The 27,652-nt window shown below is 33.6% G+C and overlaps 3 protein-coding genes, 1 long non-coding RNA gene and 1 pseudogene across 9 annotated transcripts; 2 read left to right on the forward strand and 3 right to left on the reverse strand.

Moving 5' to 3' along the window:
* Positions 1 to 706: 706 nt before the first annotated feature.
* LOC105215758 (uncharacterized) lies at positions 707 to 27,463 on the reverse strand. Of its 4 annotated transcripts, none has more exons than XM_054234376.1 (4): positions 27,433 to 27,463; positions 4,427 to 4,816; positions 1,794 to 1,969; positions 707 to 1,739 (listed from the first exon to the last, which is right to left on the reverse strand). In XM_054234376.1, exons 2-4 carry the CDS (start codon positions 4,777 to 4,779, stop codon positions 1,264 to 1,266), a joined length of 1,005 nt encoding a protein of 334 aa, XP_054090351.1. In that variant the 5' UTR covers positions 4,780 to 4,816; positions 27,433 to 27,463; the 3' UTR covers positions 707 to 1,263. The 4 variants fall into 4 exon arrangements, with proteins under 4 accessions (XP_054090351.1, XP_054090344.1, XP_011188170.2 ...); XM_054234369.1 differs by having other exon boundaries at positions 27,426 to 27,461; XM_011189868.3 differs by lacking the exon at positions 27,433 to 27,463 and adding an exon at positions 7,383 to 7,605.
* On the forward strand, positions 3,235 to 3,403 carry LOC114804399 (small nucleolar RNA U3; annotated as a pseudogene).
* On the forward strand, positions 6,286 to 9,006 carry LOC105215757 (uncharacterized). The gene is made up of 2 exons (XR_851911.3): positions 6,286 to 6,797; positions 7,599 to 9,006. It is a non-coding gene; the product is annotated as an uncharacterized LOC105215757 (long non-coding RNA).
* LOC105215756 (mediator of RNA polymerase II transcription subunit 21) lies at positions 8,639 to 9,619 on the reverse strand. The gene is made up of 2 exons (XM_011189867.3): positions 9,458 to 9,619; positions 8,639 to 9,397 (listed from the first exon to the last, which is right to left on the reverse strand). Exons 1-2 carry the CDS (start codon positions 9,497 to 9,499, stop codon positions 9,014 to 9,016), a joined length of 426 nt encoding a protein of 141 aa, XP_011188169.1. The 5' UTR covers positions 9,500 to 9,619; the 3' UTR covers positions 8,639 to 9,013.
* On the reverse strand, positions 10,098 to 17,586 carry LOC105215759 (histone-lysine N-methyltransferase SETD1). Of its 3 annotated transcripts, XM_029042588.2 has the most exons (7): positions 17,459 to 17,586; positions 16,991 to 17,385; positions 16,685 to 16,934; positions 16,000 to 16,624; positions 12,807 to 15,912; positions 12,117 to 12,741; positions 10,098 to 12,052 (listed from the first exon to the last, which is right to left on the reverse strand). In XM_029042588.2, the coding sequence occupies exons 2-7, from the start codon at positions 17,266 to 17,268 to the stop codon at positions 11,879 to 11,881; spliced, it is 5,058 nt and encodes a 1,685-aa protein (XP_028898421.2). In that variant the 5' UTR covers positions 17,269 to 17,385; positions 17,459 to 17,586; the 3' UTR covers positions 10,098 to 11,878. The 3 variants fall into 3 exon arrangements, with proteins under 3 accessions (XP_028898421.2, XP_011188172.2, XP_011188173.2); XM_011189870.3 differs by having other exon boundaries at positions 12,807 to 16,624; XM_011189871.3 differs by having other exon boundaries at positions 12,807 to 16,624; positions 16,991 to 17,402; positions 17,459 to 17,562.
* Positions 27,464 to 27,652: the final 189 nt, after the last annotated feature.

The following is a 27,652-nucleotide window of genomic DNA, read 5'->3' on the forward strand; positions in this document are numbered from 1 at the left end:
TTTTTTATGGAAGTTTTTAGTGATTTTACCAACAAATGCGTGCCATTTGCAAAGTTTATACAGGATTCAGATTTTTTAATAAAATAACAGGACAACACAATTTGATGAGGCGGGAGTCCAGACGGGTTCAAAAAAATAAGAAATTCTGTAGAAAAAGGAACAGCTTCTTCCAAATTGAGAACAGTATTGAAATCGCCAAGTATAATGACGGGCATTTCGAAACTAAATTTGAACGTTTTCAAACTGATATTATGTAATGCAATTATAGAGATTTTTTATGTTCAAAATTTGATTGGTAACACAGCCACACAAAAAAACTGGTGTCGGTTTTTAAAAATTCAATAGGGCGGATCCACTATGTATAGTATATAAGTTTCAATAAGCTGTCTAAAGTTACCTTTAGCTTGCGTCTCAAGGCCAAACATTGACCATTTGCTGCTTAGCTTTGGAAAATCTATATTTTTCCCATGTATAACCGTCCAAACTTTTTGTATAATATTAACTAGTAACAGATTAGCTAAATATATTGCTCATCGATCAGTGCTGAACTATTGTAAATTAAATTGGAGAATTTTTATAATTGAAAATAATAAATGTGATGGTTAAAAATGTAAATAATTGTGTACTCTACTTACCTCATTTTTGTTGATATGTGCTTAATACCAACTCTATCAAATTGTTTTCAATCATTATTATATTTTAAGTCTTTAATTTATATGTGATATAACTTTATTTAGAAATAATATTCTACTGTATTGAATAACTTACTATAATATAATTTAACGTATTAATTTATATAACGAACTTTGTTGTTAATTCACATAATAATTTAATATTCAGTATAGTACGTCGCTTGGAAGTAAATAATCAATTTTGTTATAGAATACAATAACTGCGTTTACATAAGAGGAGTTTGTATTTAGATTAGAATATATAAAATAATATAAAAAAATTTAATATATAAAAAAAGCTCAAAATGTGTAGTAGTAATTAAGGAACTATGCAGATAGTATGTCACTGGAAATGTTTTTTATGTTTTAAGTTAATTTTTTTTTTTCAAATTTCTTTGGTGAGTCACAATTATATATATTTAATATGTTTAAAAATTTATTGATTCAAAAACTTGTATATATTCACTGTTATAGAAATAATTAAAAAATAGTTCTGAATAAAAAATTAAGATTTTTATGTTAACATAATAGTTATATAATTTATGTAAATATTATATGTATTTCTAAACTCTAAAACGAACGAATGGTTGTTCTATACTTGAGGGTTTCTTTTAGATCTTGGTGGTGGTATTGGTGGCGTCAATGTAGTCTTTATTTCAGCAGTATTTGAAGCTTTAAATGCAGTATTAATAAATGAGAAAGGGCGTGCTTTCCGAAGTCTGGGATAAATATTTAATTTTATATAAGTAGTGATATTCTCTTTAAACAAATACCCAATCACAACAACAGTAAAGCAAATTATAAGCAAAAGCAAAGTAATTATCAGTGTGATATAATTTGAGTCTTCGATAGGTTCTGAAGGTGTTTGTCCTTGTTTTGGAATTTCTGTTGGCTTTGGTTCTGAAGGAGAATCCGGTTGGTATGCCGTATCACTTATTGCAATGTCAGAGCAAGCCCGAAACTCTTCTTGTGGCCCACAACCCACTGCGCCATTTCCATCCGAACAAATACCCCAATTATTGCCAGCTATATAACGCCATTGCAACACACAATGATTACACTTCAAACCTTTCGGAAAATAAAACTTATATTAAAGTTGTATGAAATGTGTTGTATTTTTACCTGTAGGAAGTTGCACTTTAATATCATATATTAAACTTCCATTTCTCGGATAAAATCTAGTTTCAAGATCAGTTGGCATTGATTGACTAGGCAATCCTGAGTTTATTTTCAACAAATGCTGATCAAGGCAGTCCTGCTTGGCAGCTTGCTGTGGGCAAATACGAAACTCGAAATACCTATAACAGTGAAATATAGATTAAGTTAAATACTGAAAAAATAATAAAATAAATACCCCATTATATAGGGGTAGATACTAACTTTATATATTAATAAAACAAAGATTTTTATGAAATAAATGTATACAACATAGGAGCCCGTTTAACTCTTCAATCTAAAACGTCACAAAAAAGGGAAGATGGTTTTCAGAAGTAAAATGCCGACTATCACTAAAGGATATTCTATTCTAGGTGTTGGAATGATTATGGAAAATCTATACCAATCAAATTTGACAACGTTGGATTTTGAGTCATGCTTCCATCAAATTTTGAACAAAGAATCAGAAAAGATAAATAAATGTGTTCAAAGAAAATAAAAAAAAGTATAAAACATTTCAGTCGTTTTGCTGACTCACACGTTTACGGACGTTTTATCCAAAATATGTATTTTCTTTCAAAACCTTCCGGTGGACAAAAAAAACATAAAACAAGTATCGCGAATAGGATGAAAAAGAAATCATTTTATAAAATGATATCTGTTTAAATATTTTTTTAAGTTTTTGATAACTTTAAAAAGAGACTAAAGTTTTCTCGTCATTAAGGCAAGAGAATCAAGTATCGCAAGGTCTGAGAAAATATAAAAGAATAAACAGCTTTGAAAAAAAGTTTGGAAAACTTTTAGTTAATGTGCAACTGCCAATTGAGCGCGCCGATAAAAAATTACGGGCGACAGCAAAAACTTTGGAAATAAAAACTCAAAACAGCAATTTATTATTGTTTGAAAGTGAACAATTATGAAAATTTTCAATAAATTATTTTTTTCCAATGTATAGTTGTTGAAATGCTGAAAATGGTGGCCACACAAATTATTTCAATTTCAATTATAAAACGTTAATAAAAAATTACCAAATAGCACAATACCAATTATTTTAGTTTTTTTGAACCATATTTTTCTATGACTTCGGAAAAGGTTGCGATAATTGTTTAACGTTTCAGTGGAGAGGGAATAGCGTTGAACAATTAACGCGAGAGAGAGAGAGAGAGAGAGTGAATGAGAGTAAAGCAGAGAACTTAAAGCACTTGCCATGCCTATCCTATTTGAGCAATTCTTGCTTGTGTAGAACAATGTTTAAATTTTTGGTTGGTGACATATTCACATAAGTACGCATATGTATGATTGGATGCTAGCGCATTATTTTTCTTTCGTTTCTGTTTCATTTCCGCGAATTCTCAAGTATTTTGTGTGACTTTTGGTTGAAATACTCTGCGTTGGCCGTTGAAAAGTAAAGACTATAATTCACAGGATCATTTCTGTAGTCAGTCTTCATTTACTTTCTTAGCAAATCGAAAGTAGCGTGAGGTTTATGAACTTCATTTCTAATTTTGTCTTGTGGCATATTAGAAATGATGTTTCTTCAATGATCGCTAGGTTACAACGGATAAAACGACTTCTGAGAGGTGATTTTAATGAATAAATTCCAAGGTTTTATACAAATAATTATATATAATAATGCAGTCAATAAGTCCAGTAGGGCAATTCACAATCTGGTGCAAATGGTCTTGCATATTTGCAATTGCAAATTCGCTGTATATTTTGTTAGTGTAAAAGCAACAATATGCCTCGCTCATTTGCAATTGCAAATATGGAAGACCATTTGCACCAGATTGTGAATTGCCGTAGTATATATATATATAATAAGTACAGTACGCATATGTATGTTTGTATGCTTGCGCATTATTTTTCTTTCGTTTCTGTTTCATTTCTGCGAATTCTCAATTATTTTGTGTGACTTTTGGTTGAAATACTTTGCATTAGCTTCTACGACAAAAGGAGGTACGACTATTGATGAGGTATTCGCGAGAAATATAGATAAAATAGATGTAAGACATTTATATCGTATTTTAGTTATCATAATCCAATTGTAAATATTATACATAGATATCAATCCGTCAGAACCCAGAAATGATAATTGATTTGGACTTTGCTTTATTATTGTTTTTTTAATTTTTATGTAATCTTAAGTCCTTGTATTTTTCTAATAGGTTCGTTTATTTTATTACTTTTTTATCACAATTTCATTAATTATAAATTCTTTTTGTATTTATGAAAATCAAAATTATGTATTATATTTATGAAAACTAGAAAGGATTTTTATACACAAAGGAATGAAGAACCGATTAATTTCATATAATTCTGTTTCTGTAAATGAATATTAAACAACGAAACGAAATGTAAGACTCAGTGTAGAATATTTTACAAAATAGCAATGTGAAAAATATTTGAAATTCACGGCCTGACATGGAAATAATATTTATGACGTATACCTTAGTTAAAACGCAACTGTTAAACGGTTCCAGAGTAATATATGTATTTGAAGTCATTATACCATATTTTTTTGATTTATATATTTAGACGTTTCTGCCTCAAAGCAATATCAAACTAAGATATGATTAACGAATAAATAAATAATTACATACCCCATGTGGCTAGCTGTGAGTTCAACACGAATAAGCATAACAGACTCTGGTGAATATTTCCTTACGATTACACCTTTTCCCCAAGCTCCACCGAACTCATGAGGTCTTGGCTTAGGCAAATCCCATGCGTCGCCGCACTCACCGCATTTGCCGTTGTTTTGCTTCCATTGACGTGTAAATCCACCGCAATATAATTCGTGGTCATTGTAATTAGGTGGCGTCTGAAATCCATATCTCCATGCTGACGCTCTACTAGGTGGTTCAATCAATCGACCGTGTCCATTACAAGCGGGCAAATTAGCAGTAAAGAAAAATAACCAATATGTGAGGGCAATGATGATAATGGAAGACATTATTTTTAGTTTTGCGGTACAATTATCCGAATAAAACCTAAAAAAAAATGATAGTAGAAGTCAATGCGATGTTTCAACGATTAGCCAATGGAAAAAAAATATATAAAATATATATAACTATATATATTATAATAAAGACACTTATCCAATTTTTAATGGCCTTTTACCCATTAATGGATTTTATCAGAACCTTTTTGGGGACTGGTGCACCTTTGAAAATTTGCATCAAGTTAGTACCTTATAAAAATTATTAAAATTTCCAAATGTATTGTAAAAATTCATTTGAAAATATCTGCAAATGCAACCATGTAAAGAATTTCAAAATAAAAACGAATGCTGAATTAAGTCGAAGCAAACTGTTACGAATAAGTCCGCCTTCAAGCGCGTATATTATTGTTTCGGCAGCACTTATTTTTTAGGAGAGGGACGAATAGCGCCGAGTTTAAAAAGGGTGAAAATGCCTCCACACCATAAAGATATCGTCATCCTACGTGAGTGGTGTGGCCAGTAAAACAATTCCCCCTTCTATCATAGATTTTGCCCCTGCCACGGGACCGCTTTCGCAAGGTTTCCAAGATGGACCCATCCAAAGGACAACTTTATCATCAGTTTTAGTTCATTATTTCACCATTAGGAACAGCAAAAAGAAATTGTTGGGTAAGTTGTACAAAATACTAACATATATTATATGCATAAGCGTGGATAAAATTGCCTGCGCAATTGCTGCGCCTAAAAAAAGAAATTATTTTTTGTAAACAGGGCCGCGTTAATTTTTTTAATGATTATTGGATGAGTTCAGGCTGTACTATTCTTATTATAATTATCATTATTAATATTAATACCAATTAATAGATATTAGCCTTAATAAATTCGATTTTCAGATACTATTACATTATTATGTTATTGCAATAATAATTAAAACTATATATAAAAAATAAATAAATATATGAATTTTAAATTAAGAGTTTTGTTTAAAATTTTAAAATAGTGTAACGGATTTCCTAAATCTGTCGTTTACTCTTAAACTCTATCCTGAGTTCGATCACTGGATTGTCAAATAAAAGTCACACATTAATGGCTACACACTAATCTTTATTTATAATTCCTTATAACTTAACACTTTATTACTCAATACTCTACTTTACAACTCTAACTTATAGATTGTTTACACTTTACTCGACAACTCTCTCCTTAGACCGTTTTCACACGGGCAATTTTTGTCGCGGCAATTCTTAGTTTTATAGGAGAGGGGGCGACCAAGGGAAGCGAGAGAGAGAGAAATTATCCTCTCTTCGTCGCCCCCTCTCCTATAAAACTAAGAATTGCCGCAACAAAAATTGCCCGTGTGAAAACGGTCTTAGAATTGTCCGTACTCGACAACTCTCTTATTAGAACTGTGTCTTGCTGCCAGTCCGACTGCCCTTATATAGTCGATTGTAAGCTCGAACATTCTGGCAACTACTAATATCGATGTCTAGATAGATCTGGCAAGTTATCGATTTCGATAGTCAATTCTAGTTTGTTCTGGTGCCATTTTCGTTACAATAGGAATCAGAAAATGCAACCCTGCGTCAGCTGGCGATTAGAAGAATTATAGAAGTTCAGCATTATTTTTTTTACGACACTGATGAATGAATGCGTGATCACAGTGGCTATATATACGAGTGGTTATAATCTGCACCGTGCATATGATAGGCTCACCACCTATTTAAAGTCAAAATCTGTTTACCAGAGTTTTTACCACGGTTGGCTAGTAGGGTATGAAATCAATTTATTAAAAAATGCAATAGTTGCATAGATATTTGTTTGGACAAGTATTTAAAGTATAATTTGGCAACTATGGCAATGTGATATCTTTTGCTCATCACTATATTTATTGTTTAGAGTAGTCAAAATTATAACATTGGAAATTTTATTCATTCATATCTTAAACCACATTTCAACAAAACTGATTAATGGAAATTAACTGGTGCTACCTATTTGGCATTTATGTGTATTGTCACGCAAATGCAACGAAAGTAATTAAATTAATTGTTATAGATTTCAATTTTTTATAGCAATAGTGTGTGTATAATATTAATACCAATCGTCTTTTAACCATTATGCGGTGGTTCTGTTATTATTACCACGAATTATTTTTTCACACGAGTCTGTTAAACAAGCAACAAAAATAAATTGGAGCAGAATTTTGGTATATCGTTATGAACACTCACACATATATACCTATATGCATGAATGTGTGCATGTACGAACCAAGTTAAATGACTTAAACTTGTTTTTAATGCATACCTAATGGGTATTACCCATACTAACTTTCGTTATGATTCCTCCTTATAAGTATAAAATTAAATTGGGGTTAACAAAACTTCTTCAATAATGAACGTGTTTTCTTCCATCGGTTTATGAAATGTGTTAAGAATATATCTGTCAGCAAGTTAACATACTTGTTTTTACGGACTTAGATAAAAAATCTACCTTTTTTGTTTAATCATAAATTGATATTTTATTGTATTAATATAATAAATTAATTTAAATTAAGTTGATTTTAAAATGTTAAGTAGGAACTGTATGAATAGAATAACTATTGTTTATTATTTATTTACCAATGTTATTTGTAATATTATGTCAATTTTGAGTTTCCATTGTATACTTAAGCGAATCAACTTTGAATCCACTTTCACCAAATGGAAAGTAAAATAATTATTTTAGTAATACACCCGCCACATTGAGCACTTTTGAACAGTTTGGTTGTCACAATAAAGAAGCTACCGTATATATCATAACTATAGCTTCATACAGTTTTTCCTTTTTACTTTAAGGTAATGATGTACACGGAAGTCTAACAGAAACACTTAGCTTATTATACGATATACTAAGCTACTCTTACATTCCGGTTGTGCTTGAACCAATGTTACCAGATAACGTAAAAGCAAATGATTTAGGCATAAAGTAAGGTGACTTCGTTTTTTTTTTAATTTAGACGTTTATAAACAAATTTAGTTGGTGGTTGTTTTGTTTGGGGAATGTGTATTTTGAGAAATTTTTACAATTATTATTAAGACAAATATATTTCTTTAATGCTTTTAACTTCTGAAACCATTTATTTCGGCTGCAAAGCCGTTCCATTGTTTCTCACCAGTTGTTTACATTGTCCGAATGTCCAGGTTCCTCGTGCAATTTCCGAATGGTTTGCATTAAAAACACCAACTTCTCGAACTGTTTGCTGGTTGTTACATTAGATAATGTTTCAAAAACAACTCATTTATTTATATATATCGCGAAGCAGTGAGACTATACCAAGTCGATAAACAGATAGCGGTGGGTAAAGTTGGCGACCCTAGTAAACTACAAAAATCGTTGAAATCAAATTTGGTAAACGGAAATTAAAAAAAAGGTTATAAATATATTATTGGTTATGTTCCATATGTACATACTTATTTTAGTTTTGGATGGTGATTGGAGGCCACTGACTTATGGGATGGGAATGGTGAATGATGGAAGTGACGAGCTTTGACCTCTGTCGCGTAAACCACGGGAATCCGTACAATCCATTTTTGGTTGAAGACGCAACACATACACAGAAGATAAGAGTCCCAGTGGCGGGTCATTAAACGAATAATTATAATAAATATAATCATGAAATACATATGGAGGAAAAATATGCCTTATAATCATGAAAATCCATTTGTTAAAATAATTGAAAACATACATATTAGCCATAAAATCAATTTCATAAATTTTCTTTATATCTTACTTTAAAATAGTTTTATCCCTTTGATTTGTTTGCGGAATATCTAGATACGGCAACACTTTTATTTGCCAACTTTTGAATCTTTTGTTATTGTGCAAATGAACAGAATTGTTTAAAATATTAAATATTTATTTACAGCAAATATCGTAATAACTAATATACATGTGGAAAGTATTAATGTTAAAAAATTGTATAATAGAAATAAAAAATCAATATAAATCGAGAAATAACAATTTAAATGTTGTTAATTTTTAAACGTTAATGGATATTGGCCATATTCATATATTCTTATTCTGGAGAATCTCCTCTATTCGACCACAACTATTATAATCCAGAAATCGTGGAATCTTATACTAAAACCAACCTTTTTATATTAAATTGCATTGTTTGTAAACATTTAATTATTAAATATCAAGAACTCATTTACAATATTTTCTTTGGAGATATTCACGTTGAAAAATTTGCCAACTAACAATTTATAACTTAGAAACGATGTGTAGACGTAACATGCATTTCTAATTGAGCCTGAGCAATATCTTCAAGTGCTATTTGTATATTTTCAAGTAAAAGTTCGCCATTTTGAACAATTTCTTCAAGCCTTTTGGCAGATTCCTGATTTTCAATCTCTAGTCTTCTGAGGCTTTGATGTTGAAGCTCCGTGGAACTGTCTTCATTTGGTAATGACTCAATTAGGGTATCTATGTCTTTTGCACAACGAGAAATGAGTTGGGCAAAAAGTTGAGCGTAATCTTCTTGCGTGTTTGATCTAATGGGAGTTTGTGATCCCATACGATCAAAATTTAAAAACTTGCTTGGATACGATGTCTGTTGAATTATGCCAATAGCGTTGCAAAAATGCTCAGCTTGCTGTAATGTAACAGAAATTTATAAATATAGCATTTCACACATTATATATTGCAAAATTACTTGATTGACAGTGTCCTGGAGTTGAGTTAAGCGGTCAGACATGTTTACGTTATTCGAAGTAAATAATAAAAATGTGAGAAATTTATCGATATTTTAACTTTGACTAATAGCTATACTAGTATCCTGCATTCAGCAAGTCCGTGTTCAAACGCGAGTATTGTAATGTGCTGAACACATAGAAGACGACAAGCGACGAGCGACATCTGTCAAATATTAAATTACACGCGTTCTTATGGGCACAGATTTTTTGGCAACTGCCCGACTTCACCACAAAAGGGTTGAAGTCTTGGCTGTCGCCAAATTAGAAATGTTTCTAATTTTGCCGACGACAATGGCCGCTGTAGAGCTGCCACTAACATGTGAAATGTAAAATTATTCAAAGTTCTCACAAGTATGTCGTTATTTTGCCAGGAGAAACGTAAAACAGCTTTGATATATAATTTATAATAACAATCGATTATTTAAAACAAATAAATCGATCATTTTTACATTTTTTACGTAAATAACTTCACTTTAAACTACATATGTAAATTTTATTGAAGTGATAGATGTTAGTACGGCAACAATGAAATTGCTTTTTGATATGTCGCTGCCGTCTTCAAAATGTTCAAGACGCTGGCTTCAAAGCGACATTTGTGATCAGCCGTCGCTACGTCGTGTCGTGTCGTCGTCTTTGTGTTCAGCACTTAATGCACTACACAATGTTTTATTAAAAGTAGTCAATTTTTATATTTATGAAAATAATCTCGTTCTAAGCTCGTTCAATAATGTAATCGTTTACATATAGCCAAATGAGATAATAAACCGTCAAATGTGTTGTATTACACATCTTTCTCTCACTGTCGGCCATTTTTTTTTTAATTTTCATTTGACATTTCTCCCCTTCTTCGCAAAATTGTCGATAAAAAAGAAATAACAGCTTAAGCTGAAGCTCGTAAATGGAAGTAAAGTAGGGTATATGTAAAGATACTATATAGTAGGGAAGGAAAATTTTATGGAATCACAGTAATTCGCTTTATGCTCAAGGAAAATCATAAGTGTTTTTATATTTATGTAAAATTGTACATATAAATTATCTGATTTGTGAAATTCTTAGAATATTTCGAATTTTTGAGCAAACCGCAGCAAAAATTGAATAGTTAAAAAGTTCGAATAACCGGGGTGTCCTAATTTTTTTGCCTATAATTACTATATGAATTGGAATTTCAGCCGCATTTAAATTCAATTCGACGACTATGCTACATCCAGCCCGAAGTGATGCGCGAGCTATTTTACCCGGCAATTTATACACCCTTCGGTAGACAAGGCTAAAAGTCGTGTCAACAGTCGGCTGCGCAAATTGCCAAACAACAGCGCGTCACTTACTTTCACCAGAGTGGAGGTCCAAGTTGTCATCAGGAAGGCCAAATAATTTAATTTTAAAACACCTAGGCTCAACAGAAGTAAATTACTCAGTCTGGAGCAAGATACTCAATCTATCGCTGAGCCCCCTCAAAATACTCGACATGTGGAGAATCGGAATAATGGTCCCGCTATTGAAACCAGGGAAATCCGTCAACAAAAGGGAGTCTTATCGCCTGATAATTATCCTTTCCTCAGTAGTGAAGACGCTTGAGACGTTGCTACTCCGGATCCTATAGGAGGACCTTTCTAATGCCGCCGAACCTGTGAAAAGCATGACGATGACATTTCAAATCCTCAAATCTCTAACCGGTAGCACTTGGGGAAACCCACCTGAACCCGGATGAACTGCTCATCCAGCAGTTGCTGAAATCATCTCCTGAAAACAGAACTGCCTCCCAGGTGCATCAGGATGTCACCCTTATGTCATCGACAAATGTTATGCGGTGCGTTAAATGTGGACAGATCACATATATCCAATGTAAGCACGATTTTGCGATAATGTGTGTATTTCGATGTAGCATTGTTTAAAAAAATTACGACTATTGACTTAGTAGACTGTCATATTCACAGATATTCTATTATCATGTATTTTTTGGTCTATGGATTTACAATTTGTATTTGCTATTCATATATACACAAACTTAGCTCTTCAAAGTTCGATACAAAAGCCTTCAATTTGTCGCGGGTTATAAGAAATGAGCAAAATTTCTGAAATTTTCAACATTTGTTAATTTTTCAAACCTTGGTTGTATTAAATCCACTATTTACTACACAATGGTGGTTAAATTTTTTTTAAATTTTCATTATTTGACAGGATTTCAATGAACGAATTTTATACAGTTTTAAGGAACTAGATATTTAACAAAGAAGTTACTGTAAATAACAGTAAATTAAATTAACAAATACTAAAAATAAGTATATTTATGTAGTGCATTATGACTAAACAATATTACACAAATTTAAACTTATATAGATGTATCGATACTTAATGAGGTAATCTTAGCACTAAAATCATAATTAATTGAGAGTCCCTCTGCAACCCTGGGCTCCGCATAAACAAGGAATTTTTTCGTCTTCTAAAGGAAATTTATAATCATAAGTTATTTCTTCGTTTATTCCAATTGGTTGTTTGGAATAAATTACTATTTTCTTTTCAGACTCTATTGTAATGACCTTCGCGTAACAGTTAGGCTATAAATAATAAATATGTACTTGAAATTCAACAAAAAATATTATAATTATATAATATACTTACGTTGCAACTGTGGTTAATAAAGCGAGCTAAATTACCGCATTTTGTGGCATCAATAATTGTTTCCATATCAATCCTAAACAAATATGAGCTGCCGATTCCTATTGCCTCATATTTAGATTCTCTCAAGTCGGCAACAATTGGACGTATCATCTGCCCAACATATTCTATAACCATTTCATCTGCTGCAATCGGTTCCATTGCAAAAAGACCCCAATCGTGTATGGCTGATTTGGCAAATTTCAATTGTTTTTTCCTAAATTTCAACTGATTAAACTTCAACAATTCAGATTCCCCAATTGAACCAAATGCAGTAAGTAAACGTCTTTGATTTGATCGCGCTTCACGTGAAATTCCTTGCATTTTTGAAATCAACTTATTATGGGATTGTTGCAGCTGATCATCATTGCGATCTATGCTTAGGGCATTTTCTACATTAGCTTTCGCATGATGATATTTATGCTTAGCCTTCTCTCTCACATCTAATTTGTAATAACCTTCGGTACGAGCACAACCGGTTTTGTGTCGTTTAAGTTCATCTTCTCTTTTCCGTTTTTTTTGTGGAGGTGGTACAAAAGAACGGTCTGTTATACAATGATCAACCCAATGAGTGTTATTCAACCAAAATCTACAAAAATTAATAATTATTATTATAAATGGTTCATACTAATTTAAACAAATCTAGTTAATTACCCATACGTATCTTCCTGTAAATGCATTTCATAACTTTTTCGAATATATTCTATATCTTCAAAGTCAATTCCTTTCGTAAGAAATGCATATAGGACCATCAATTCGTCAGTTGCATCACGAGGTTTAAACAGCTCTACGGGAATAAAATTCGACTGAGATACTAAATTTTGCAGGAGAATATCTCTGGGTAGAGCCTTTTTTTCCACATCAAGAGCGTAAGAATTTTGAGTTATACAATTTTTTTTACGAACTTTAGTAGAGTCCTTCCTTGGACGTCCGGGTCTAGGTTTAGAATTTTGACGCTGAGCTAATTGCTCTTCGGAAAAAATTTCTTCTGTGCTTTTTCGTGAAGCATTAATATTAGCATAACCACCATGGTCATGTTCTAAGTTTTGCTGATTTTCGTTATCATTTTCTCTATTAGAAGTATTTCTCTTCCTTTGGTTGCAGGATGTTGAAGTATCGGCATGGGGAGGTAAAGAATAACAATGCTCTAACGCAACTTGACTAGCCTGACTTGCTTGACTTGAACCACCATCAGAAGACGGTGACATTTTCACATCATCACTAAATTCTTTGTACACTTCATTTGAATGAAGTTTTTGATTCTCAACATCACTTGGTTGCTGATTTTTTAATATATTTTCTCCATCGATTTCGTTTATACTTACAACATTTTGTTGCAAAGGTAAAGGTGCTGTAAATGATTGAGTTTTTCTTTTTATTTCCTGTTTCTTTTTATATTTCACACCATTCTTCGATTTAGAAGAGGGAACTGATACAATTTTCTCTTTCTTTCCTTTATTTTTATCTCTCTTTTTAGTCGCCATAGCTTCATCTTCTTCTGTTTTAACGGAATTCATCAAAATTTCAGTTGTTGTTTCCGTTTGAGTGGGTAAATCGGGAATAGGATTCACGACAAGAAGTTCATTGTTATCTTTTACAATGCTTTGACTTTTATCTTGAGCTTCGTTCAATTTTAGTGCTTGTTCTTCGAGAAACTCGCGTTCTATTTGTGCCATATACTCTGTGTTTCGACGACGTCGTTCTTGATATTCTCGCTCCTCCTCTGAGTCACTATATATTCGGTCATATCCAAAATTTGAAACATTCTTTGTTTCCTTTTCGGAGTTATTAACCTTTTCTACTTTGTAATTATCAGTGTTAGCGGCCCCGTTTTCATTTACAGATTTTGATTTGTCACTTGAAATTGTATTAACCTTCTCCTCACTATCCTCATTAACCGTTATAGTACTATCTTTACTAATGTCTTCTAAGTCAGATGTAATAGAAAAATTTCTTTGCGTTTTTGGTGATTTCAGATTGCTTTCTTTTATTTTTTGGTATGTGCTGTGTTCATCATCGCTATCTGAATATATGAAATTTTTCGAAGGTATAGATTGTTCGATGTTTGTTTTGTTAGATTTTTCCGATATTCGTTGCCTTATGTTTATATCACATTTTCCATTCTCACGATTATATTCATTTTCTGAATCTGAACTAAATTCGTCTTCAGATAATATACTATCTTCGCTTGTATGTCCCTCATCACTACTATCTTCCAATTCGGACGATGAAAAACTAGATGAGCTAGGCTTTCGTTTTGCTTTTGGTAAAAGTTCAGAGCTCGTCACAATTTTATCAGATTTGTTACGGACGTTATTACCATCTCCATTGACATCTTCTTTTTCAGAATCAGAACCATGAACCATTTCATCTTGATCACTTAAATGCTTTTCGTAGTCCTTAGCCTCAGGAAGTGATTCTTTTCGTATTCGACGGAATGAAGGTAATTTTGGTATCGACGCACGAAGCCCAAGGCTTGTAAATGAACTTAAATCCGACATATCGCACTGACTGTTAATCAACTGGTTTATGTCTGGAGCTTTGTCAATACTTTTAGCCACTGATGCAGTAGATAACTGTGAAATTTTGTCATTTATAACAGAAGTTCTTTCCTTATAACGACTTTTTTGAAGTTGATCATCCCACCATGTTTCGAAATTTTTATAAGCAGTATTTTCAATCATTTTTTTATTGAAATCACGTTTGAGTATTTGTTTCAATTCATTGCTTACCCTTTCGACTACAGCGTCTATTTGCTTTTTAAATGGATCATTTTGATTGTACCCATAACCGGCAAATACTTTATAATTGTCACCACTCAGTTGGTGAATGTTGTAATGTCCATAATCATCATTATATGATCCGTAAGCCATGCTACCAAATCCAGGCATATATGATGAGTGCATGTATGCAGGGTTAGGAAAGTTCTGAGATATTGTTGTATCCGCGTGAATTTGCAAGGAATATGCATGATTTTGTTTAAAATATTCATTTTCATTATTATGATATTTATAACCGCACTTTATATTTGATTCAGTAAAATTCGCCGAAAGATCTATTTTAATACTTCCACGATTTTCTTTTTTATTAACTCCATCTTGTGACGGTATATTCACCAAGGGTATGCGATTTTGTTTGTCATCTTCTTTGTTTGATTGAATAGGACTTAATGATTCTTTTTTATGAAGAATTTCGTCATCACTTGAAGAAATGTCACTTGCACCATGTTGCTCATATATTTGCGAGTCATTCTTGCATTTTTTACTAATTGTACACGCCTTTTTTATTTTCAGATTAGCTTCAGAACACAATCCAACATTATCTTGCTTCGCTTTCACGTTTTCAACTTCAGAATCACTACTATCAATTTGTAGAAATGGTGGAGCATTTCCGAATGATTTTCTTTTAAACATCATTTCGATTCTTGTATCTAAATCAACTTTTCCTAAATCTGTAACATCATTTTTATCTACAAAAGTTGAGTTGTCTGTAGTTTCTGAAGGTTGAATTGATTTTATAACACTTTGTGATTCCCCGGCAATTGTAGGGCTCGATTGTCCTGGTGGGGGAGGCTCCGGATCATCCCAATTAGGTGTTTTATCGGGGGGAGGTGGCGGTGGAATCTCTACCCTTGGCTGTGATTGAGGTTGTGGAGCAGTCCACGTCCTCTGCCCAATCCAAGAATTTTGAGAAGATTCGGTATTAAAACCATACGAAGAATATGTATAATTTTGTTCCGACGAAGTATTTATTGAAGCTCCTAGGTTTTGACCAGAATGATTAGGAAATCCGGGATGCATATAAAACGTATCAATTTGAGGATTTTTAGATGTGTTATTATATTTACTCTGTACGTCATATTCTCTCTCTCCTTGTGTTGTAAGCCTGTTACGACTGTTGTCTTTTTCACATCGATCCACATTTCTTTTTCGATAATCGCGTCCCATTGCAATGTCTCGCCGTCTGTCACGATCCCGCTCCCTCTCTCGCGACATGTGGTATTCCCTTTCTCGGTCACGATCCCGACGATTCCCCCGCTCTCTATTCCTTTCCTTAGAAAGTTCTCTATCATTCTCAGACCTATTGTAATTATTCTTTGTACGATCATACGACGATTGGTATGAATATTTTTCCCTGGTACGTTCTTTTTCTCTACAATCTCGATTTTGGTATTCGTCAGCAATATGATTCCGATACGTTTGTTGATAGTTTTGGGAATATTCTCGTTCATTACGAAACTTTTGATAATTTGGTAAAACTGTTGAATTGTAAATTTCTTGACTTTTATACTCATGCAATGTTTCCGAAATAACATGTGTAGTGCTGTTTTGTAGTGTTGCACTTGATGGCTGAGATGTAAATGAATTAATTGAAGCATATATATTGGAATTTTGTTTTGTTTTTCCTGTTGTTAATTGGTCCACAGTATCTTTGCAAATTTTACCAAATGGATCATGAAAAACACTTAAGACCTAAAAGAAGATAAAATGTGTAATTATATTACTGAATTGAATAATGTACAATATTCTCACTTTTCCCATGACCGATTTCTGGTTATATTTTTCAATACATAAGCGGGCAGCCTTAGTGTTTTCGAAAACAATGCGAGCTACTCCAAGGTGTTTATTAGTTGTTGGATGGTGATATATTAATAGTTCATCATAAAGACCACATTTACTTATCATTCCAGACAAAAATTGACTGTCTATGTTATCATTTAAGTTTGTTAACGTAATTTCGATCGGAGGAGGTTGACCGACGTAATTTTGATCAATTTGAAATCTGAAAAATATAAGTGTATTAATAAATATAATGTGCAACTACAAAAGTAAATTTACCTTGGTATAATAAGAACCAACGGATCCACAGGTTTAGCGCGCATACGAACAATAGGATTCCGAGGATCTCTGGGTACAATAGCTGAATATGATTGATCCGGTATTATGCCATCGTAGCGATATTTCTTACTTGCGCCTTTTACCAATACTGGATCGGAAAGTAACTTGAAATTGCGTTGAGCTTTTGATTGCAACTGCATATTACCCCCTATATTTGTTTGGTCAAGACAGTTTCCATTACTATGAGCACTGTTTGATAACCGAGTTAAACCATCCATTTGGCTATGCAATATTTTGCACAGATTATACGAAAGACGTTTTAAATTGTATACAGAGCCGAATATTGTTCCGTTGATGTATATCCAATTTACCCATGCGTGCCAATGCACTTATACCTAGAGTAAATGTGGAACTATTTAAAATTTCTGCTGGTAATATAAAATAATTAAAAGTCAATCTTAATCATACTATTAATAAAACTCTGCCAATTTCTCCAAATAATTTCGTGAGAACTACTTTCTACAGAACAAATTTAACAAAACACAGAGATGACACTACGCGCAATATTTCGATAATTTTTGTAACGAATATAAACTATTGACTTCACGCACGGTCGCTTGGTGAATTGGGGAAACTCTGATTCCTTTATGTTTGTAATGGCAGCACTCAAAATCAATAAAAACGAGTAAAGTGCTGAACGCAAAGACCACGATAAGACACGACGTAGCGACAGCTGATCAAAAATGTCGCTTTGAAGTCTGCGTCTTGAACATTTTGAAGACGGCAGCGATATATCAAACAGCAATTTCATTGTTGCCGTACTAAAATCTTTCACTTTAATAAAATTTACATATTTTGTTTAAAGTGAAATTATTTGTGCAAAAAATGTAAAAATGCCCGATTTATTTGTTTTAAATAATCTATTGTTATTATAAATGATATATTAAAAGCTATTTTACATTTCTACTGGCAAAATAACGTTTTATATGTTATAACTTTTAATAATTTTACATTTCACATAACAGTGGCAACTCTAGAGCTGCCCATTGTCGTCGGCAATATTAGAAACATTTCAATTTATCGACAACGACAGCTACAAGGCTGTGTTCGCGTAATCGTGCTGTTGTCAAAAAATCTATGCCCATAAGAACGCATGTTGTGCTGAACACATAGAAGACGAAAAGCGGCGAGCGACATCTGTCAAATATTAAAATACACGCGTTCTTAAGGGCACAAATTTTTTGACAATAGCACGACTACGCGACAACAGGCTTGTAGTTGTCGTTGTCGCCAAATTAGAAATGTTTCTAATTTTGCCGACGACAATGGCCGCTGTAGAGCTGCCACTAACATGTGAAATGTAAAATTATTCAAAGTTTTCACAAGTATGACGTTATTTTGCCAGCAGAAACGTAAAATAGCTTTGATATATCATTTATAATAACAATCGATTATTTAAAACAAATAAATCGCCAATTTTTACATTTTTTGCGTAAATAATTTCACTTTAAACTAAACATGTAAATTTTATTGAAATGAAAGTTGTTAGTACGGCAACAATGAAATTGCTGTTTGATATGTCGCTGCCGTCTTCAAAATATTCAAGACGCTGGCTTCAAAGCGACATTTGTGGTTCAACACATAATTGTGCTCTGAACTCAATGACCACTGCACGACACGACTTAAGCTCAAACTACATAGCTCGCGTATGCGAATGCAAATGCGAAAGCAAAAAAATGCGCTTGACTGCATATATATCGAGCAACTCCATAAAGTCCACTTTCACACAGGCAACTGTTGCTAATTCTCGGGTGATTCTCTTTTGCTGTCGCCCCTTGCGTTCACACGAGCAATTCTTGTTCGACAACTCTGTTCGTGTTTTTCTGTCATTCTCTTTCATATAATTTTCTCAACTTCTTGTACGCATCGTTTCCAAGCAAAAAATATATATTTCATTAACTAATTTTTATCGTTATTCTCAATTTTCTAGCACATTTTAATTATATTATGCATATTTCTATATGTATTTGCAAATTACATACAAAATTAAATGATTAAATTCAAATTTTCAAATATATTGTAAACATTAATTTTAAAATGTGTGCAAATGCAACACTGTTACGTAGCAGCGAACTGTTACGAATAAGAACACAAAGCGTGTTGCCTGAACACAGCAGACTCTTCGCGATTCTCCTCTCCTCGTCGCCCCCTCTCCTATAAAACTAAGAATTGCCGCGACAAAAATTGCCTGTGTGAAAGGGGTCAAATGCGCTTTTGAATGCGTTGACAGCTGTGTACAAGGTGATACACATACACACTTTTTCTTTGCGATTTTGAAAACGACTTAAATAATATGGACGTCGATTTTAAATTTGTATTGATTTTAATTAGCAATGTACATAGAAAACCTCGAATTAAGAAACGGAAGGAAAATTTAAACTACCTACTTGGTTTATTAAAACTTCATCACCCCTAATCTTTAAAAAATATTTTAAATATTTGATAAAAATATTATTAATAAATTAATAAATATTATATTTCACAAAAATACTCACATTGAAGCGAAGAAAAGGGAATTAAATAATTTAAACACTCAAGATTGTAACTCAACAAGTCATGGGTACTGAAACTCTAATACATTCAAAGAAATTTTTAAAACACCACTACATACACACATATGCAACAAAGGGCGAAATGTGCATAAACATTTACCTCAACTCACCTCTGAAACAACCAAAGTTCTTGCGTTTGAACAAGATTTGTTTTGAGCTATATCATGGCTGCTTGTGAAGTATTATTTTGCGTGTTTTATTTAAATCAGTGATCTGTAGCCTAATTAAAGTTTAAATTATTGAAGCACGCATTTTTAAATATGTAAAACGTAAAATAAAAGTTTGCTAAAGCCAAAATATGAAATGGAAGAGGGTGATACAGTAATACTTTGCATTGTCAATTCGAAGCACCCAATAGAAGCTACGCCAACAATGGTCAACATCAAGGGCGAAACCATTGAATACGTAAATAATTGTTGAATATAATAATATTATCTTGTCTTAAATTCTAAAATTTTCCATACAGATATTTCAAACCTCATACGCCGCGTTAAAGGTACGCAACCTAATTGGTGTCACTTATGGTAGCAGCGTAGAACTTTCGAATCGATGGAATATGTGCTGCAAGCAAATCACTATGGATGCAAACGCTGCTACATCGAACAAAAATCATTTACACACTAGATATTAGGTTTAATCTCACTTTTTTGTGCAATTAAACCTTTTGCTCAACACAAGCCCGGAAAGAACTGAAACGACATGGTTTAGGTGCTTTTGTAACCGTTTACTCCGTTCAATTCCCGCGACGTGTGTAAACTGGGTTTTACCAATGAGCTAGAGTTGCAGTATTTTTGGGCTTACCGGCACTTAGCCGCGCCATTAGCAGCTAAAACACAGAAATTAAAGGGTAAATTTAATTGAATATTTGTGCTCATAGAAATATAAAAACTTTTTGTATGTTTAATTAGGAGGACTTTTTTTATTCATTTTCACCTTGTATTGAGGAATCATACCGTTGTTGTATCGCTTTACAAGGACATAAATTCACCGAAATTAGTTCAATGGAAATACTACAGCAAGAGCATGGATGTTCAGACTTGAATGGTGCCGTGCTAAATTCAGAATTCCTGAAACATAAGGTAATTATTACCAACTTTTATGTTGTAAAAATTCTAATTTTACTTTATATTTTATAGAAACCCTCCTCCCAGAAAATGGACGAATCTAGTACTAATGAACTAATGAAATTAATGAAAGAACAGATCGTCCAAATCTCCTAAAGAAACCAAAATAGTCCTCACATAATGTGCGCAGCTTACACTTCCAGGCCGCTCGGGGTATTTGACATTTGCCACTTTTCCTCCAGCCTTTGTCAGATAGCAAAAATTGTTCAACTATTCAATACGTTTTACATATGTATATAGTGTGGTACGATAATACATGTATAAAGTAAATATAATAATAAACACCTAAATGACATGATATTTTAAATAAATATGAAATATAATTAATGATTTTGTTATTAAATTCTCATTTGGGATTTTAGTAGAACTATGCGAAAATAGCGGGTATAGTTTCTGGGCTTTTGTGTGTCGCAGTACTGAAAGTGCACGTGCAGTTTTCGTTCGCAGTTTTGGGTCTTTCATCCGTGATAGTACCAAGAACAGTACTGGAAGTGCACATGTTGTTTTGGTTCGCAGTTTTGAGTCTTTCATCAGTCATTGTTCCAATACCATTCCCCAAATTATGCAAGAGGTATAATACATTGCTAAATGATGAATGTAATGTGCAAGAAAGGGATGAATGATCACACGTACACAAGAGTTTCGTGTACTTTTGTCAATTCACCCTTAAGAATGGCATAGAAACTTTCATTGTAACTGCGGGTACCGCTCCCTGGCATTTCACCGAAGAATTCGCCGGTACCTGTCTTGCAGGGAAGTACCAGAATGTTGGTTACTATTCTTAAGCATGTAAAGGTTGCTGTGTTAGCGCATGAAAGTTGAAAATTTTCAACTTCTGTGCGTCTTCAAATCCGAGTTCGAAATTCGGAGCGTTGGTTGCGAAAACATGCGAAAGCTATGTAGCTCATCTCATAAGAACATGTGTATTCAACTCAACTGTCAAACGTTCGCATTCGCATTTGCGAGCTATGTAGTTTCTGCTTTAGCGACGGCGAAATTTTCTTGGCCACAAATGTCGCTTTGAAGCCAGCGTTTGAACATTTTGAAGATGGCAGCGACATATCAAACAACAATTTAATTGTTGTAGTACTGAAAATTTTCACTTCAATAATATTTGCATATTTTGTTCAAAGCGAAATTTTTGTGCAAAAAATGTATAAATAGGTTGATTTATTTCTTTTAAATAATCGATTGTTAATACAAATTTTATATAAAAGCTATTTTACGTTTCTGCTGGCAAAATAACGTCAGAACTTTGAATAATTTTGCATTTCACATATATGTATGTGTGGTGACAGCGAAAACTTTAAGCCTGTTGTGGCGAAATCGTGCGATTTTACCGGCAAATTGTAATTTTCAAAAGTTGATTTATATGGTGTACAAAATATACTGAATGTACATTAAATACTTGTTCATGAAAAAATTCAGTTAAATAAATAATGAAAAATACTAACATACAAAATAGAGCTCATTTTTAGTTTATACCCTGCAAGACAGGTACCGGCGAATTCTTCGGTTAAATGCCACGGAGCGGTACTAGCAGTTTCAATGAAAGTTTCTATGCCATTCTTAAGGGCGAATTGACAAAAGTACCCGAAACTATTGTGTACGTGTGATCGTTCATCCCTTTCTTGCACATTACATTCATCATTTAACAATTTATATATACCTCTTGCACAATTCGGGCAATGATCTTGGTACAATCACTGATGAAAGACCCGAAACTGCGAACCAAAACTACATCTGCACTTTCAGTAGTGTTCTTGGTACTAGTACGGGTGAAAGACCCAAAACTGCGAAACAAAACTCCACGTGCACTTTCAGTACTGCGACCCACAAAAGCCCAGAAACTATACCCGCTATTTTCGGTTAGTTCTACTAAAATTCCAAATGAGAATTTAATAACAAAATCATTAATTATATTTCATATTTATTGAAAAAATCATGTCATTTAGGTGTTTATTATTATATTTACTTTATACATGTATTATCGTACTACACTATATACATATGTAAAACGTATTGAATAGTTGAACAATTTTTGGTATCTGACAAAGGCTGGAGGAAGAGTGGCAAATGTCAAATACCCCGAGCGGCCTGGAAGTGTAAGCTGCGCACATTATGTGAGGACTCTTTTGGTTTCTTTAGGAGTTTTTGTAAGATCTGTTCTTTCATTAATTTCACTAGTACTAGATTCAATTTCTGGGAGGAGGGTTTCTATAAATTATAAAGCAAAATTTGAATTTTAACAACAAAAAGTTGGTAATAATTATCTTATGTTTCAGGAATTCTAAATCTAGCACGGGCAACGTTCTAGTCTTAACATCCATACTCTTGCTGTTGTGTTTCCACTGAACTAATTTCGTTGAATCCATGTCCTTGTAAAGCGATACAACAACGTTATGATTCCTCAATACATGGTGAAAATGAATCAAAAAAGTCCTCCTAATTAAACATACAAGAAGTTTTTAAATTTTTATGATCACAAACAATCACTTAAATTTACCCTTAAATTTCTGTGTTTTAGCTGCTAATGGCACAGCCAACTGAAGTGCCGGTAAGTCCAAAAATACTGCATTTGCTTTGCCCTCTAGCTCATTGGCAAAACCCAGTTGACACACGTCGCGGTGATAAACGGTTACAAAATCACCTAAATTCCTCGTGCCTTGCTTCCTTCAAATTCTCGTGCTTGTGTTGAGCAAAAGGTTTAATTGCACGTAAAAAAGTGACATTAAACCTAATATCTGGTGTGTAAATGATTTGTGTTCGATGTAGCAGCGTTTGCATCCATAGTTCTGGATTTGCTTGCAGCACATATTCCATCGATTCGAAAATTCTACCCTGCTACTTTAAATGACACCAATTAGGTTGCGTACCTTTAACGCGCCGTATGAGGTTCTAAATATCTGTATGGAAAATTAATTAGAATTTATGGTAAGACAATATTATTATATTCTTTACGTATTCAATGGTTTCGCCATTGATGTTGACCATTGTTGCCGTAGCTTCTATTGGGTGCTTCGAATTGACAGTGCAATGAAGTATTACTGTATCACCCTCTTCAATTCCATATTTTAGCTTTAGAAAACTTTTATTTTACGTTTTACATATTTAAAAATGCGTGCTTCAATAATTTAAACTTTAATTAGGCTGCAGATCACTGATTTAAATAAAACACGCAAAATAATAATTCACAAGCAGCCATGATATAGCTCAAAACAAAACTTAATCAAACACGAGAACTTTGGTTGTTTCTTTTTATCATTCAGAGTGCTGTACGAGAGAAGAGTTGAGGTAAATGTTTATGCACATTTTGCCCTTTGTTGGATATGTGTGTATGTAGTGGTGTTATTAAAATTTCTTTGAATGTGTTGGAGTTTCAGTACCCATGACTTGCTGGGTAGAATCTAATTCATCACATCGTAATAGTATTGCGTCAGCTAATTTTAAGAAAATATATTACATAAATTAACATTTTTAAAACGCCACAAATATTTGTAAATTTATTTGAATCTATCATCACAAATTTAAGAAAACATTAACATAAAACATATGAATATACAAATAAAAATGATGTGTTTAATAATTCTTTGTACATTATATAATTACATATGCATATTAATGGGTACATTGTATTATCCACATAACCATGAGAAATGCATTTAAAAGCGTTAAAGATTTTTTTGAGAAAGTTCTGTTTGTGCTGTTTCAGACGTGTAAACTCCTGTTGTGACAATTCTTAGGATTTATAGGAGAGGGGGCGACGAAGAGAGTCGCGATTCTCCGATATTTCTAGCTAATGATAAGTTCGGCTGGAAATATATTTTTAAAAGTGGCCGTACACTGTAACACATGGGCGTTCGATCTGTATGAAATCGTTTTGCCATAAACGACATACAAATCCATTTTACGCTCGTTCTTCAATGAATAAAAATGGAAGAGAACAACGGAGAGAAACGGATATGTAATAACACTTCTTGTAATTATGAGATGCATTTGTTATATTCGCAATTTTAAAAATTAGTCTATATTTAAACAATACATTATATGAACAAAACCATTTTTTCTCTTAAATATAACCCCATTTTGTCGCTTTTCTTCTCCAAATCATCAAATGTATGCATACAGAGCCATACATGACAAACATGTGTGCACAGCGATCGTATAAAATCGAAAATTTTTGCGAACATGGATTGGTTTGCACAGAAGCCCATACCGAGTAAAACAAACCTAAGAGAGCGTCACATGCCGAGTAAAACAAACCTAAGAGAGCGTCACATGAGGTCTGATAGTTTCTGCTGGTGCTTGCTAGCTAATTTCTGCATTTTTTCCGCCAGGCTGTCTTTTACATTTCGGGATTTAGGAACCAAAATAAATATTATTCATTGAACATCGCTTTATTGCTTTTCAAAATATTAATAATAACTAAGATGCATTTGAACCAATTGTCGAACTTAAGTTCTGAACGCATCAACCGCTTCTTCAGCAGTTGTGTCGAAAAACGTAAGGGTTTTGACAGCCAAGTCAGACTATATGGTGGATGACGCATCAAATCGATGTATTGAGTGCTCAAAAATTCAGTTGTTTCAGTCGATGTGTGTGAGCTCATCTTGGAATGCCCACACAATTGACTTCTTACTTTCAGTGTCATACCCTATTGCTCAACAGGGTACCGCCCGAATATTAGCGCGCTACTTCGTGGCGAAAACCGTTTGGTACTTGGTGACTTTAACGCGCACTTTCGATCTTTGGCATTCTAGCCTGTTAACCCTCATTTGTACTGATGGGTCCAGTCAGAACTTTTTGGAACTTTAAATCACTATTTCATATACTAGTACACACGCTTATGTTTCAATACTTCATGATATCCTAGATGATATATTTTAGTATGATTTTGTTCATATATATACTTATAAAAATTGATAAATAGTTTTTAAATTATAGTTTTCAACCGAAAAGTCATATTGAGTACTAATGGGTCTGGCACAAATTCTGGGCGCACAATAGTAGCTGACAACTTTTTTTCCACTTTAAATTTATGTAAGCGGCTAATAAGCTTTGGGCTGTCCTTTGTTGGAACCCTTCGATGCAATAAAGCATGTATCCCACCTGAAATGAAGAAAAACAAGAATAGGGCAGTCCTTTCATCTGAGTTTGGATTTCATCAAGACAACGTAGCCTTTTGTTGCTTTAAGTGCATAAAGGAAAATTAATTCTATTTTCAATCTTTTACTTGCTTTTCGTGAAAACTTTATTTGTGTTTTTAAAATGTTATTTGAAATAAAAAAATTAAAGTTTCTCCAAAATGATGTTAGGTTTGGTTTTGGGTCCAGCCAGGCCCATTGGTACTCTATATGACAATCCAAGTATCCATCAAAATGACGGTTAAATGATCGTATAGAGATGGAGCTGACAGAACAGATAGCGATTAGACATTCTGCACAAAGGATGACGAAGCCCCCACCAGAAATATGAGCACATGAGAAGGTATCCCCATTGCTAGCAGTAGCCTGAAAACTGCATAATAGGCGACCTATGCTAACTATTGCGCATCAGACAGTCTGCCCATAATTACCTCGATTGAGAAACTTACTTCTTTCCTGGGGACAACCGCACCTACTTTAACCTTAGCAATGCTAACTGGGTCGGCTTCACAGAATTCACTGAGAATACATACACCGCTCTACCCGTTCCTATCGACGTAATCGTTGGCGAACGGCAATTTCGCAAGACGGTCGCTGCTGCAACAAGTCGCTTCATATTAGCCGGAAGAATTGCGAACATTCGCCCCAATTTCCCGATCTAAGGGACAGTTTGAGTTATCCTGACACCTTACGCCAGGTAGATCCCTGTAGAAAGGATCTCAATTTGGAGATTCGACAACTAGTAAACAACCATAAGTGGATGGAATGGATAGAGCACTCGAAGTCTTATAATCACTCCACTGGTGTAAGTAAGCTCTGGTCAACCTTCCAATCACTGTCAAACCCGAGCAAAGTCCAAAAGCCTTTGATACGGCCAACATTACAAAGCTGCTAGAAGCCATCGAACAAACAACACTTTCTCCGGTTCTGAACAGATGAAACATTAACTACCTTAGCGGTCGGCAATCATCCGTATCATTTCGAGGTGAAACATCTAAGTTAAGGAATATTAAACAGGTGATTCCACAGGGCGGTGTCCTCTCCCCGTTACTGTTTAATTAACATATTACTAAACTCTCTCAACCACCAGAAGGAATTTCAGTTACCTCTTTTTTTATGATGATTACACGATAATGACGTCGGGCACTGCAATTGATGACATGTGTTCAAAAGTGAACGATTTACTTCTTAAGATTCTCGCTTCTTCTTTGCGAGGAACCTGGTACTCTCTCCTGCTATGTAAGTCCATGGTGAGCCTATTTACCAACTAGACTTAGGTGTATAGACATTCCATATGCTATAGGAACTGATACACTTTGGAGATCACTGGCGAACGAAGCGAATACACTAGGTGGATGCATTCTATTTATATATTGTAACGGATTTCCAAAATCTGTCGTTTACTCTAAAACTCTACCCTGAGTTCGATCACTGGATTGTCAAATAAAAGTCACACATTAATGGCTATACACTAATCTTTATTTCTATTTCCTTATAACTTAACACTTTAGTACTCAATACTCTACTTTACAACTCTAACTTATAACTTGTTTACACTTTGCTCGACAACTCTCTCCTTAGAATTGTCCGTACTCGACAACTCTCTTATTAGAACTGTGTCTTGCTGCCAGTCCGGCAGCCCTTATATAGTCGATTATAAACGATACATCAGCACTCGAACATTTTGGCAACTACGAATATCGATGTCTAGATACATCTGGCAAGTTATCGATTTCGATTGTCTATTCTAGGTTGTTCTGGTGCCATTTTCGTTACAATATG

Source organism: Zeugodacus cucurbitae, chromosome 2 (genome assembly GCF_028554725.1).
Source record: "Zeugodacus cucurbitae isolate PBARC_wt_2022May chromosome 2, idZeuCucr1.2, whole genome shotgun sequence".
In the NCBI taxonomy this organism is placed as follows: Eukaryota; Metazoa; Arthropoda; class Insecta; order Diptera; family Tephritidae; genus Zeugodacus; species Zeugodacus cucurbitae.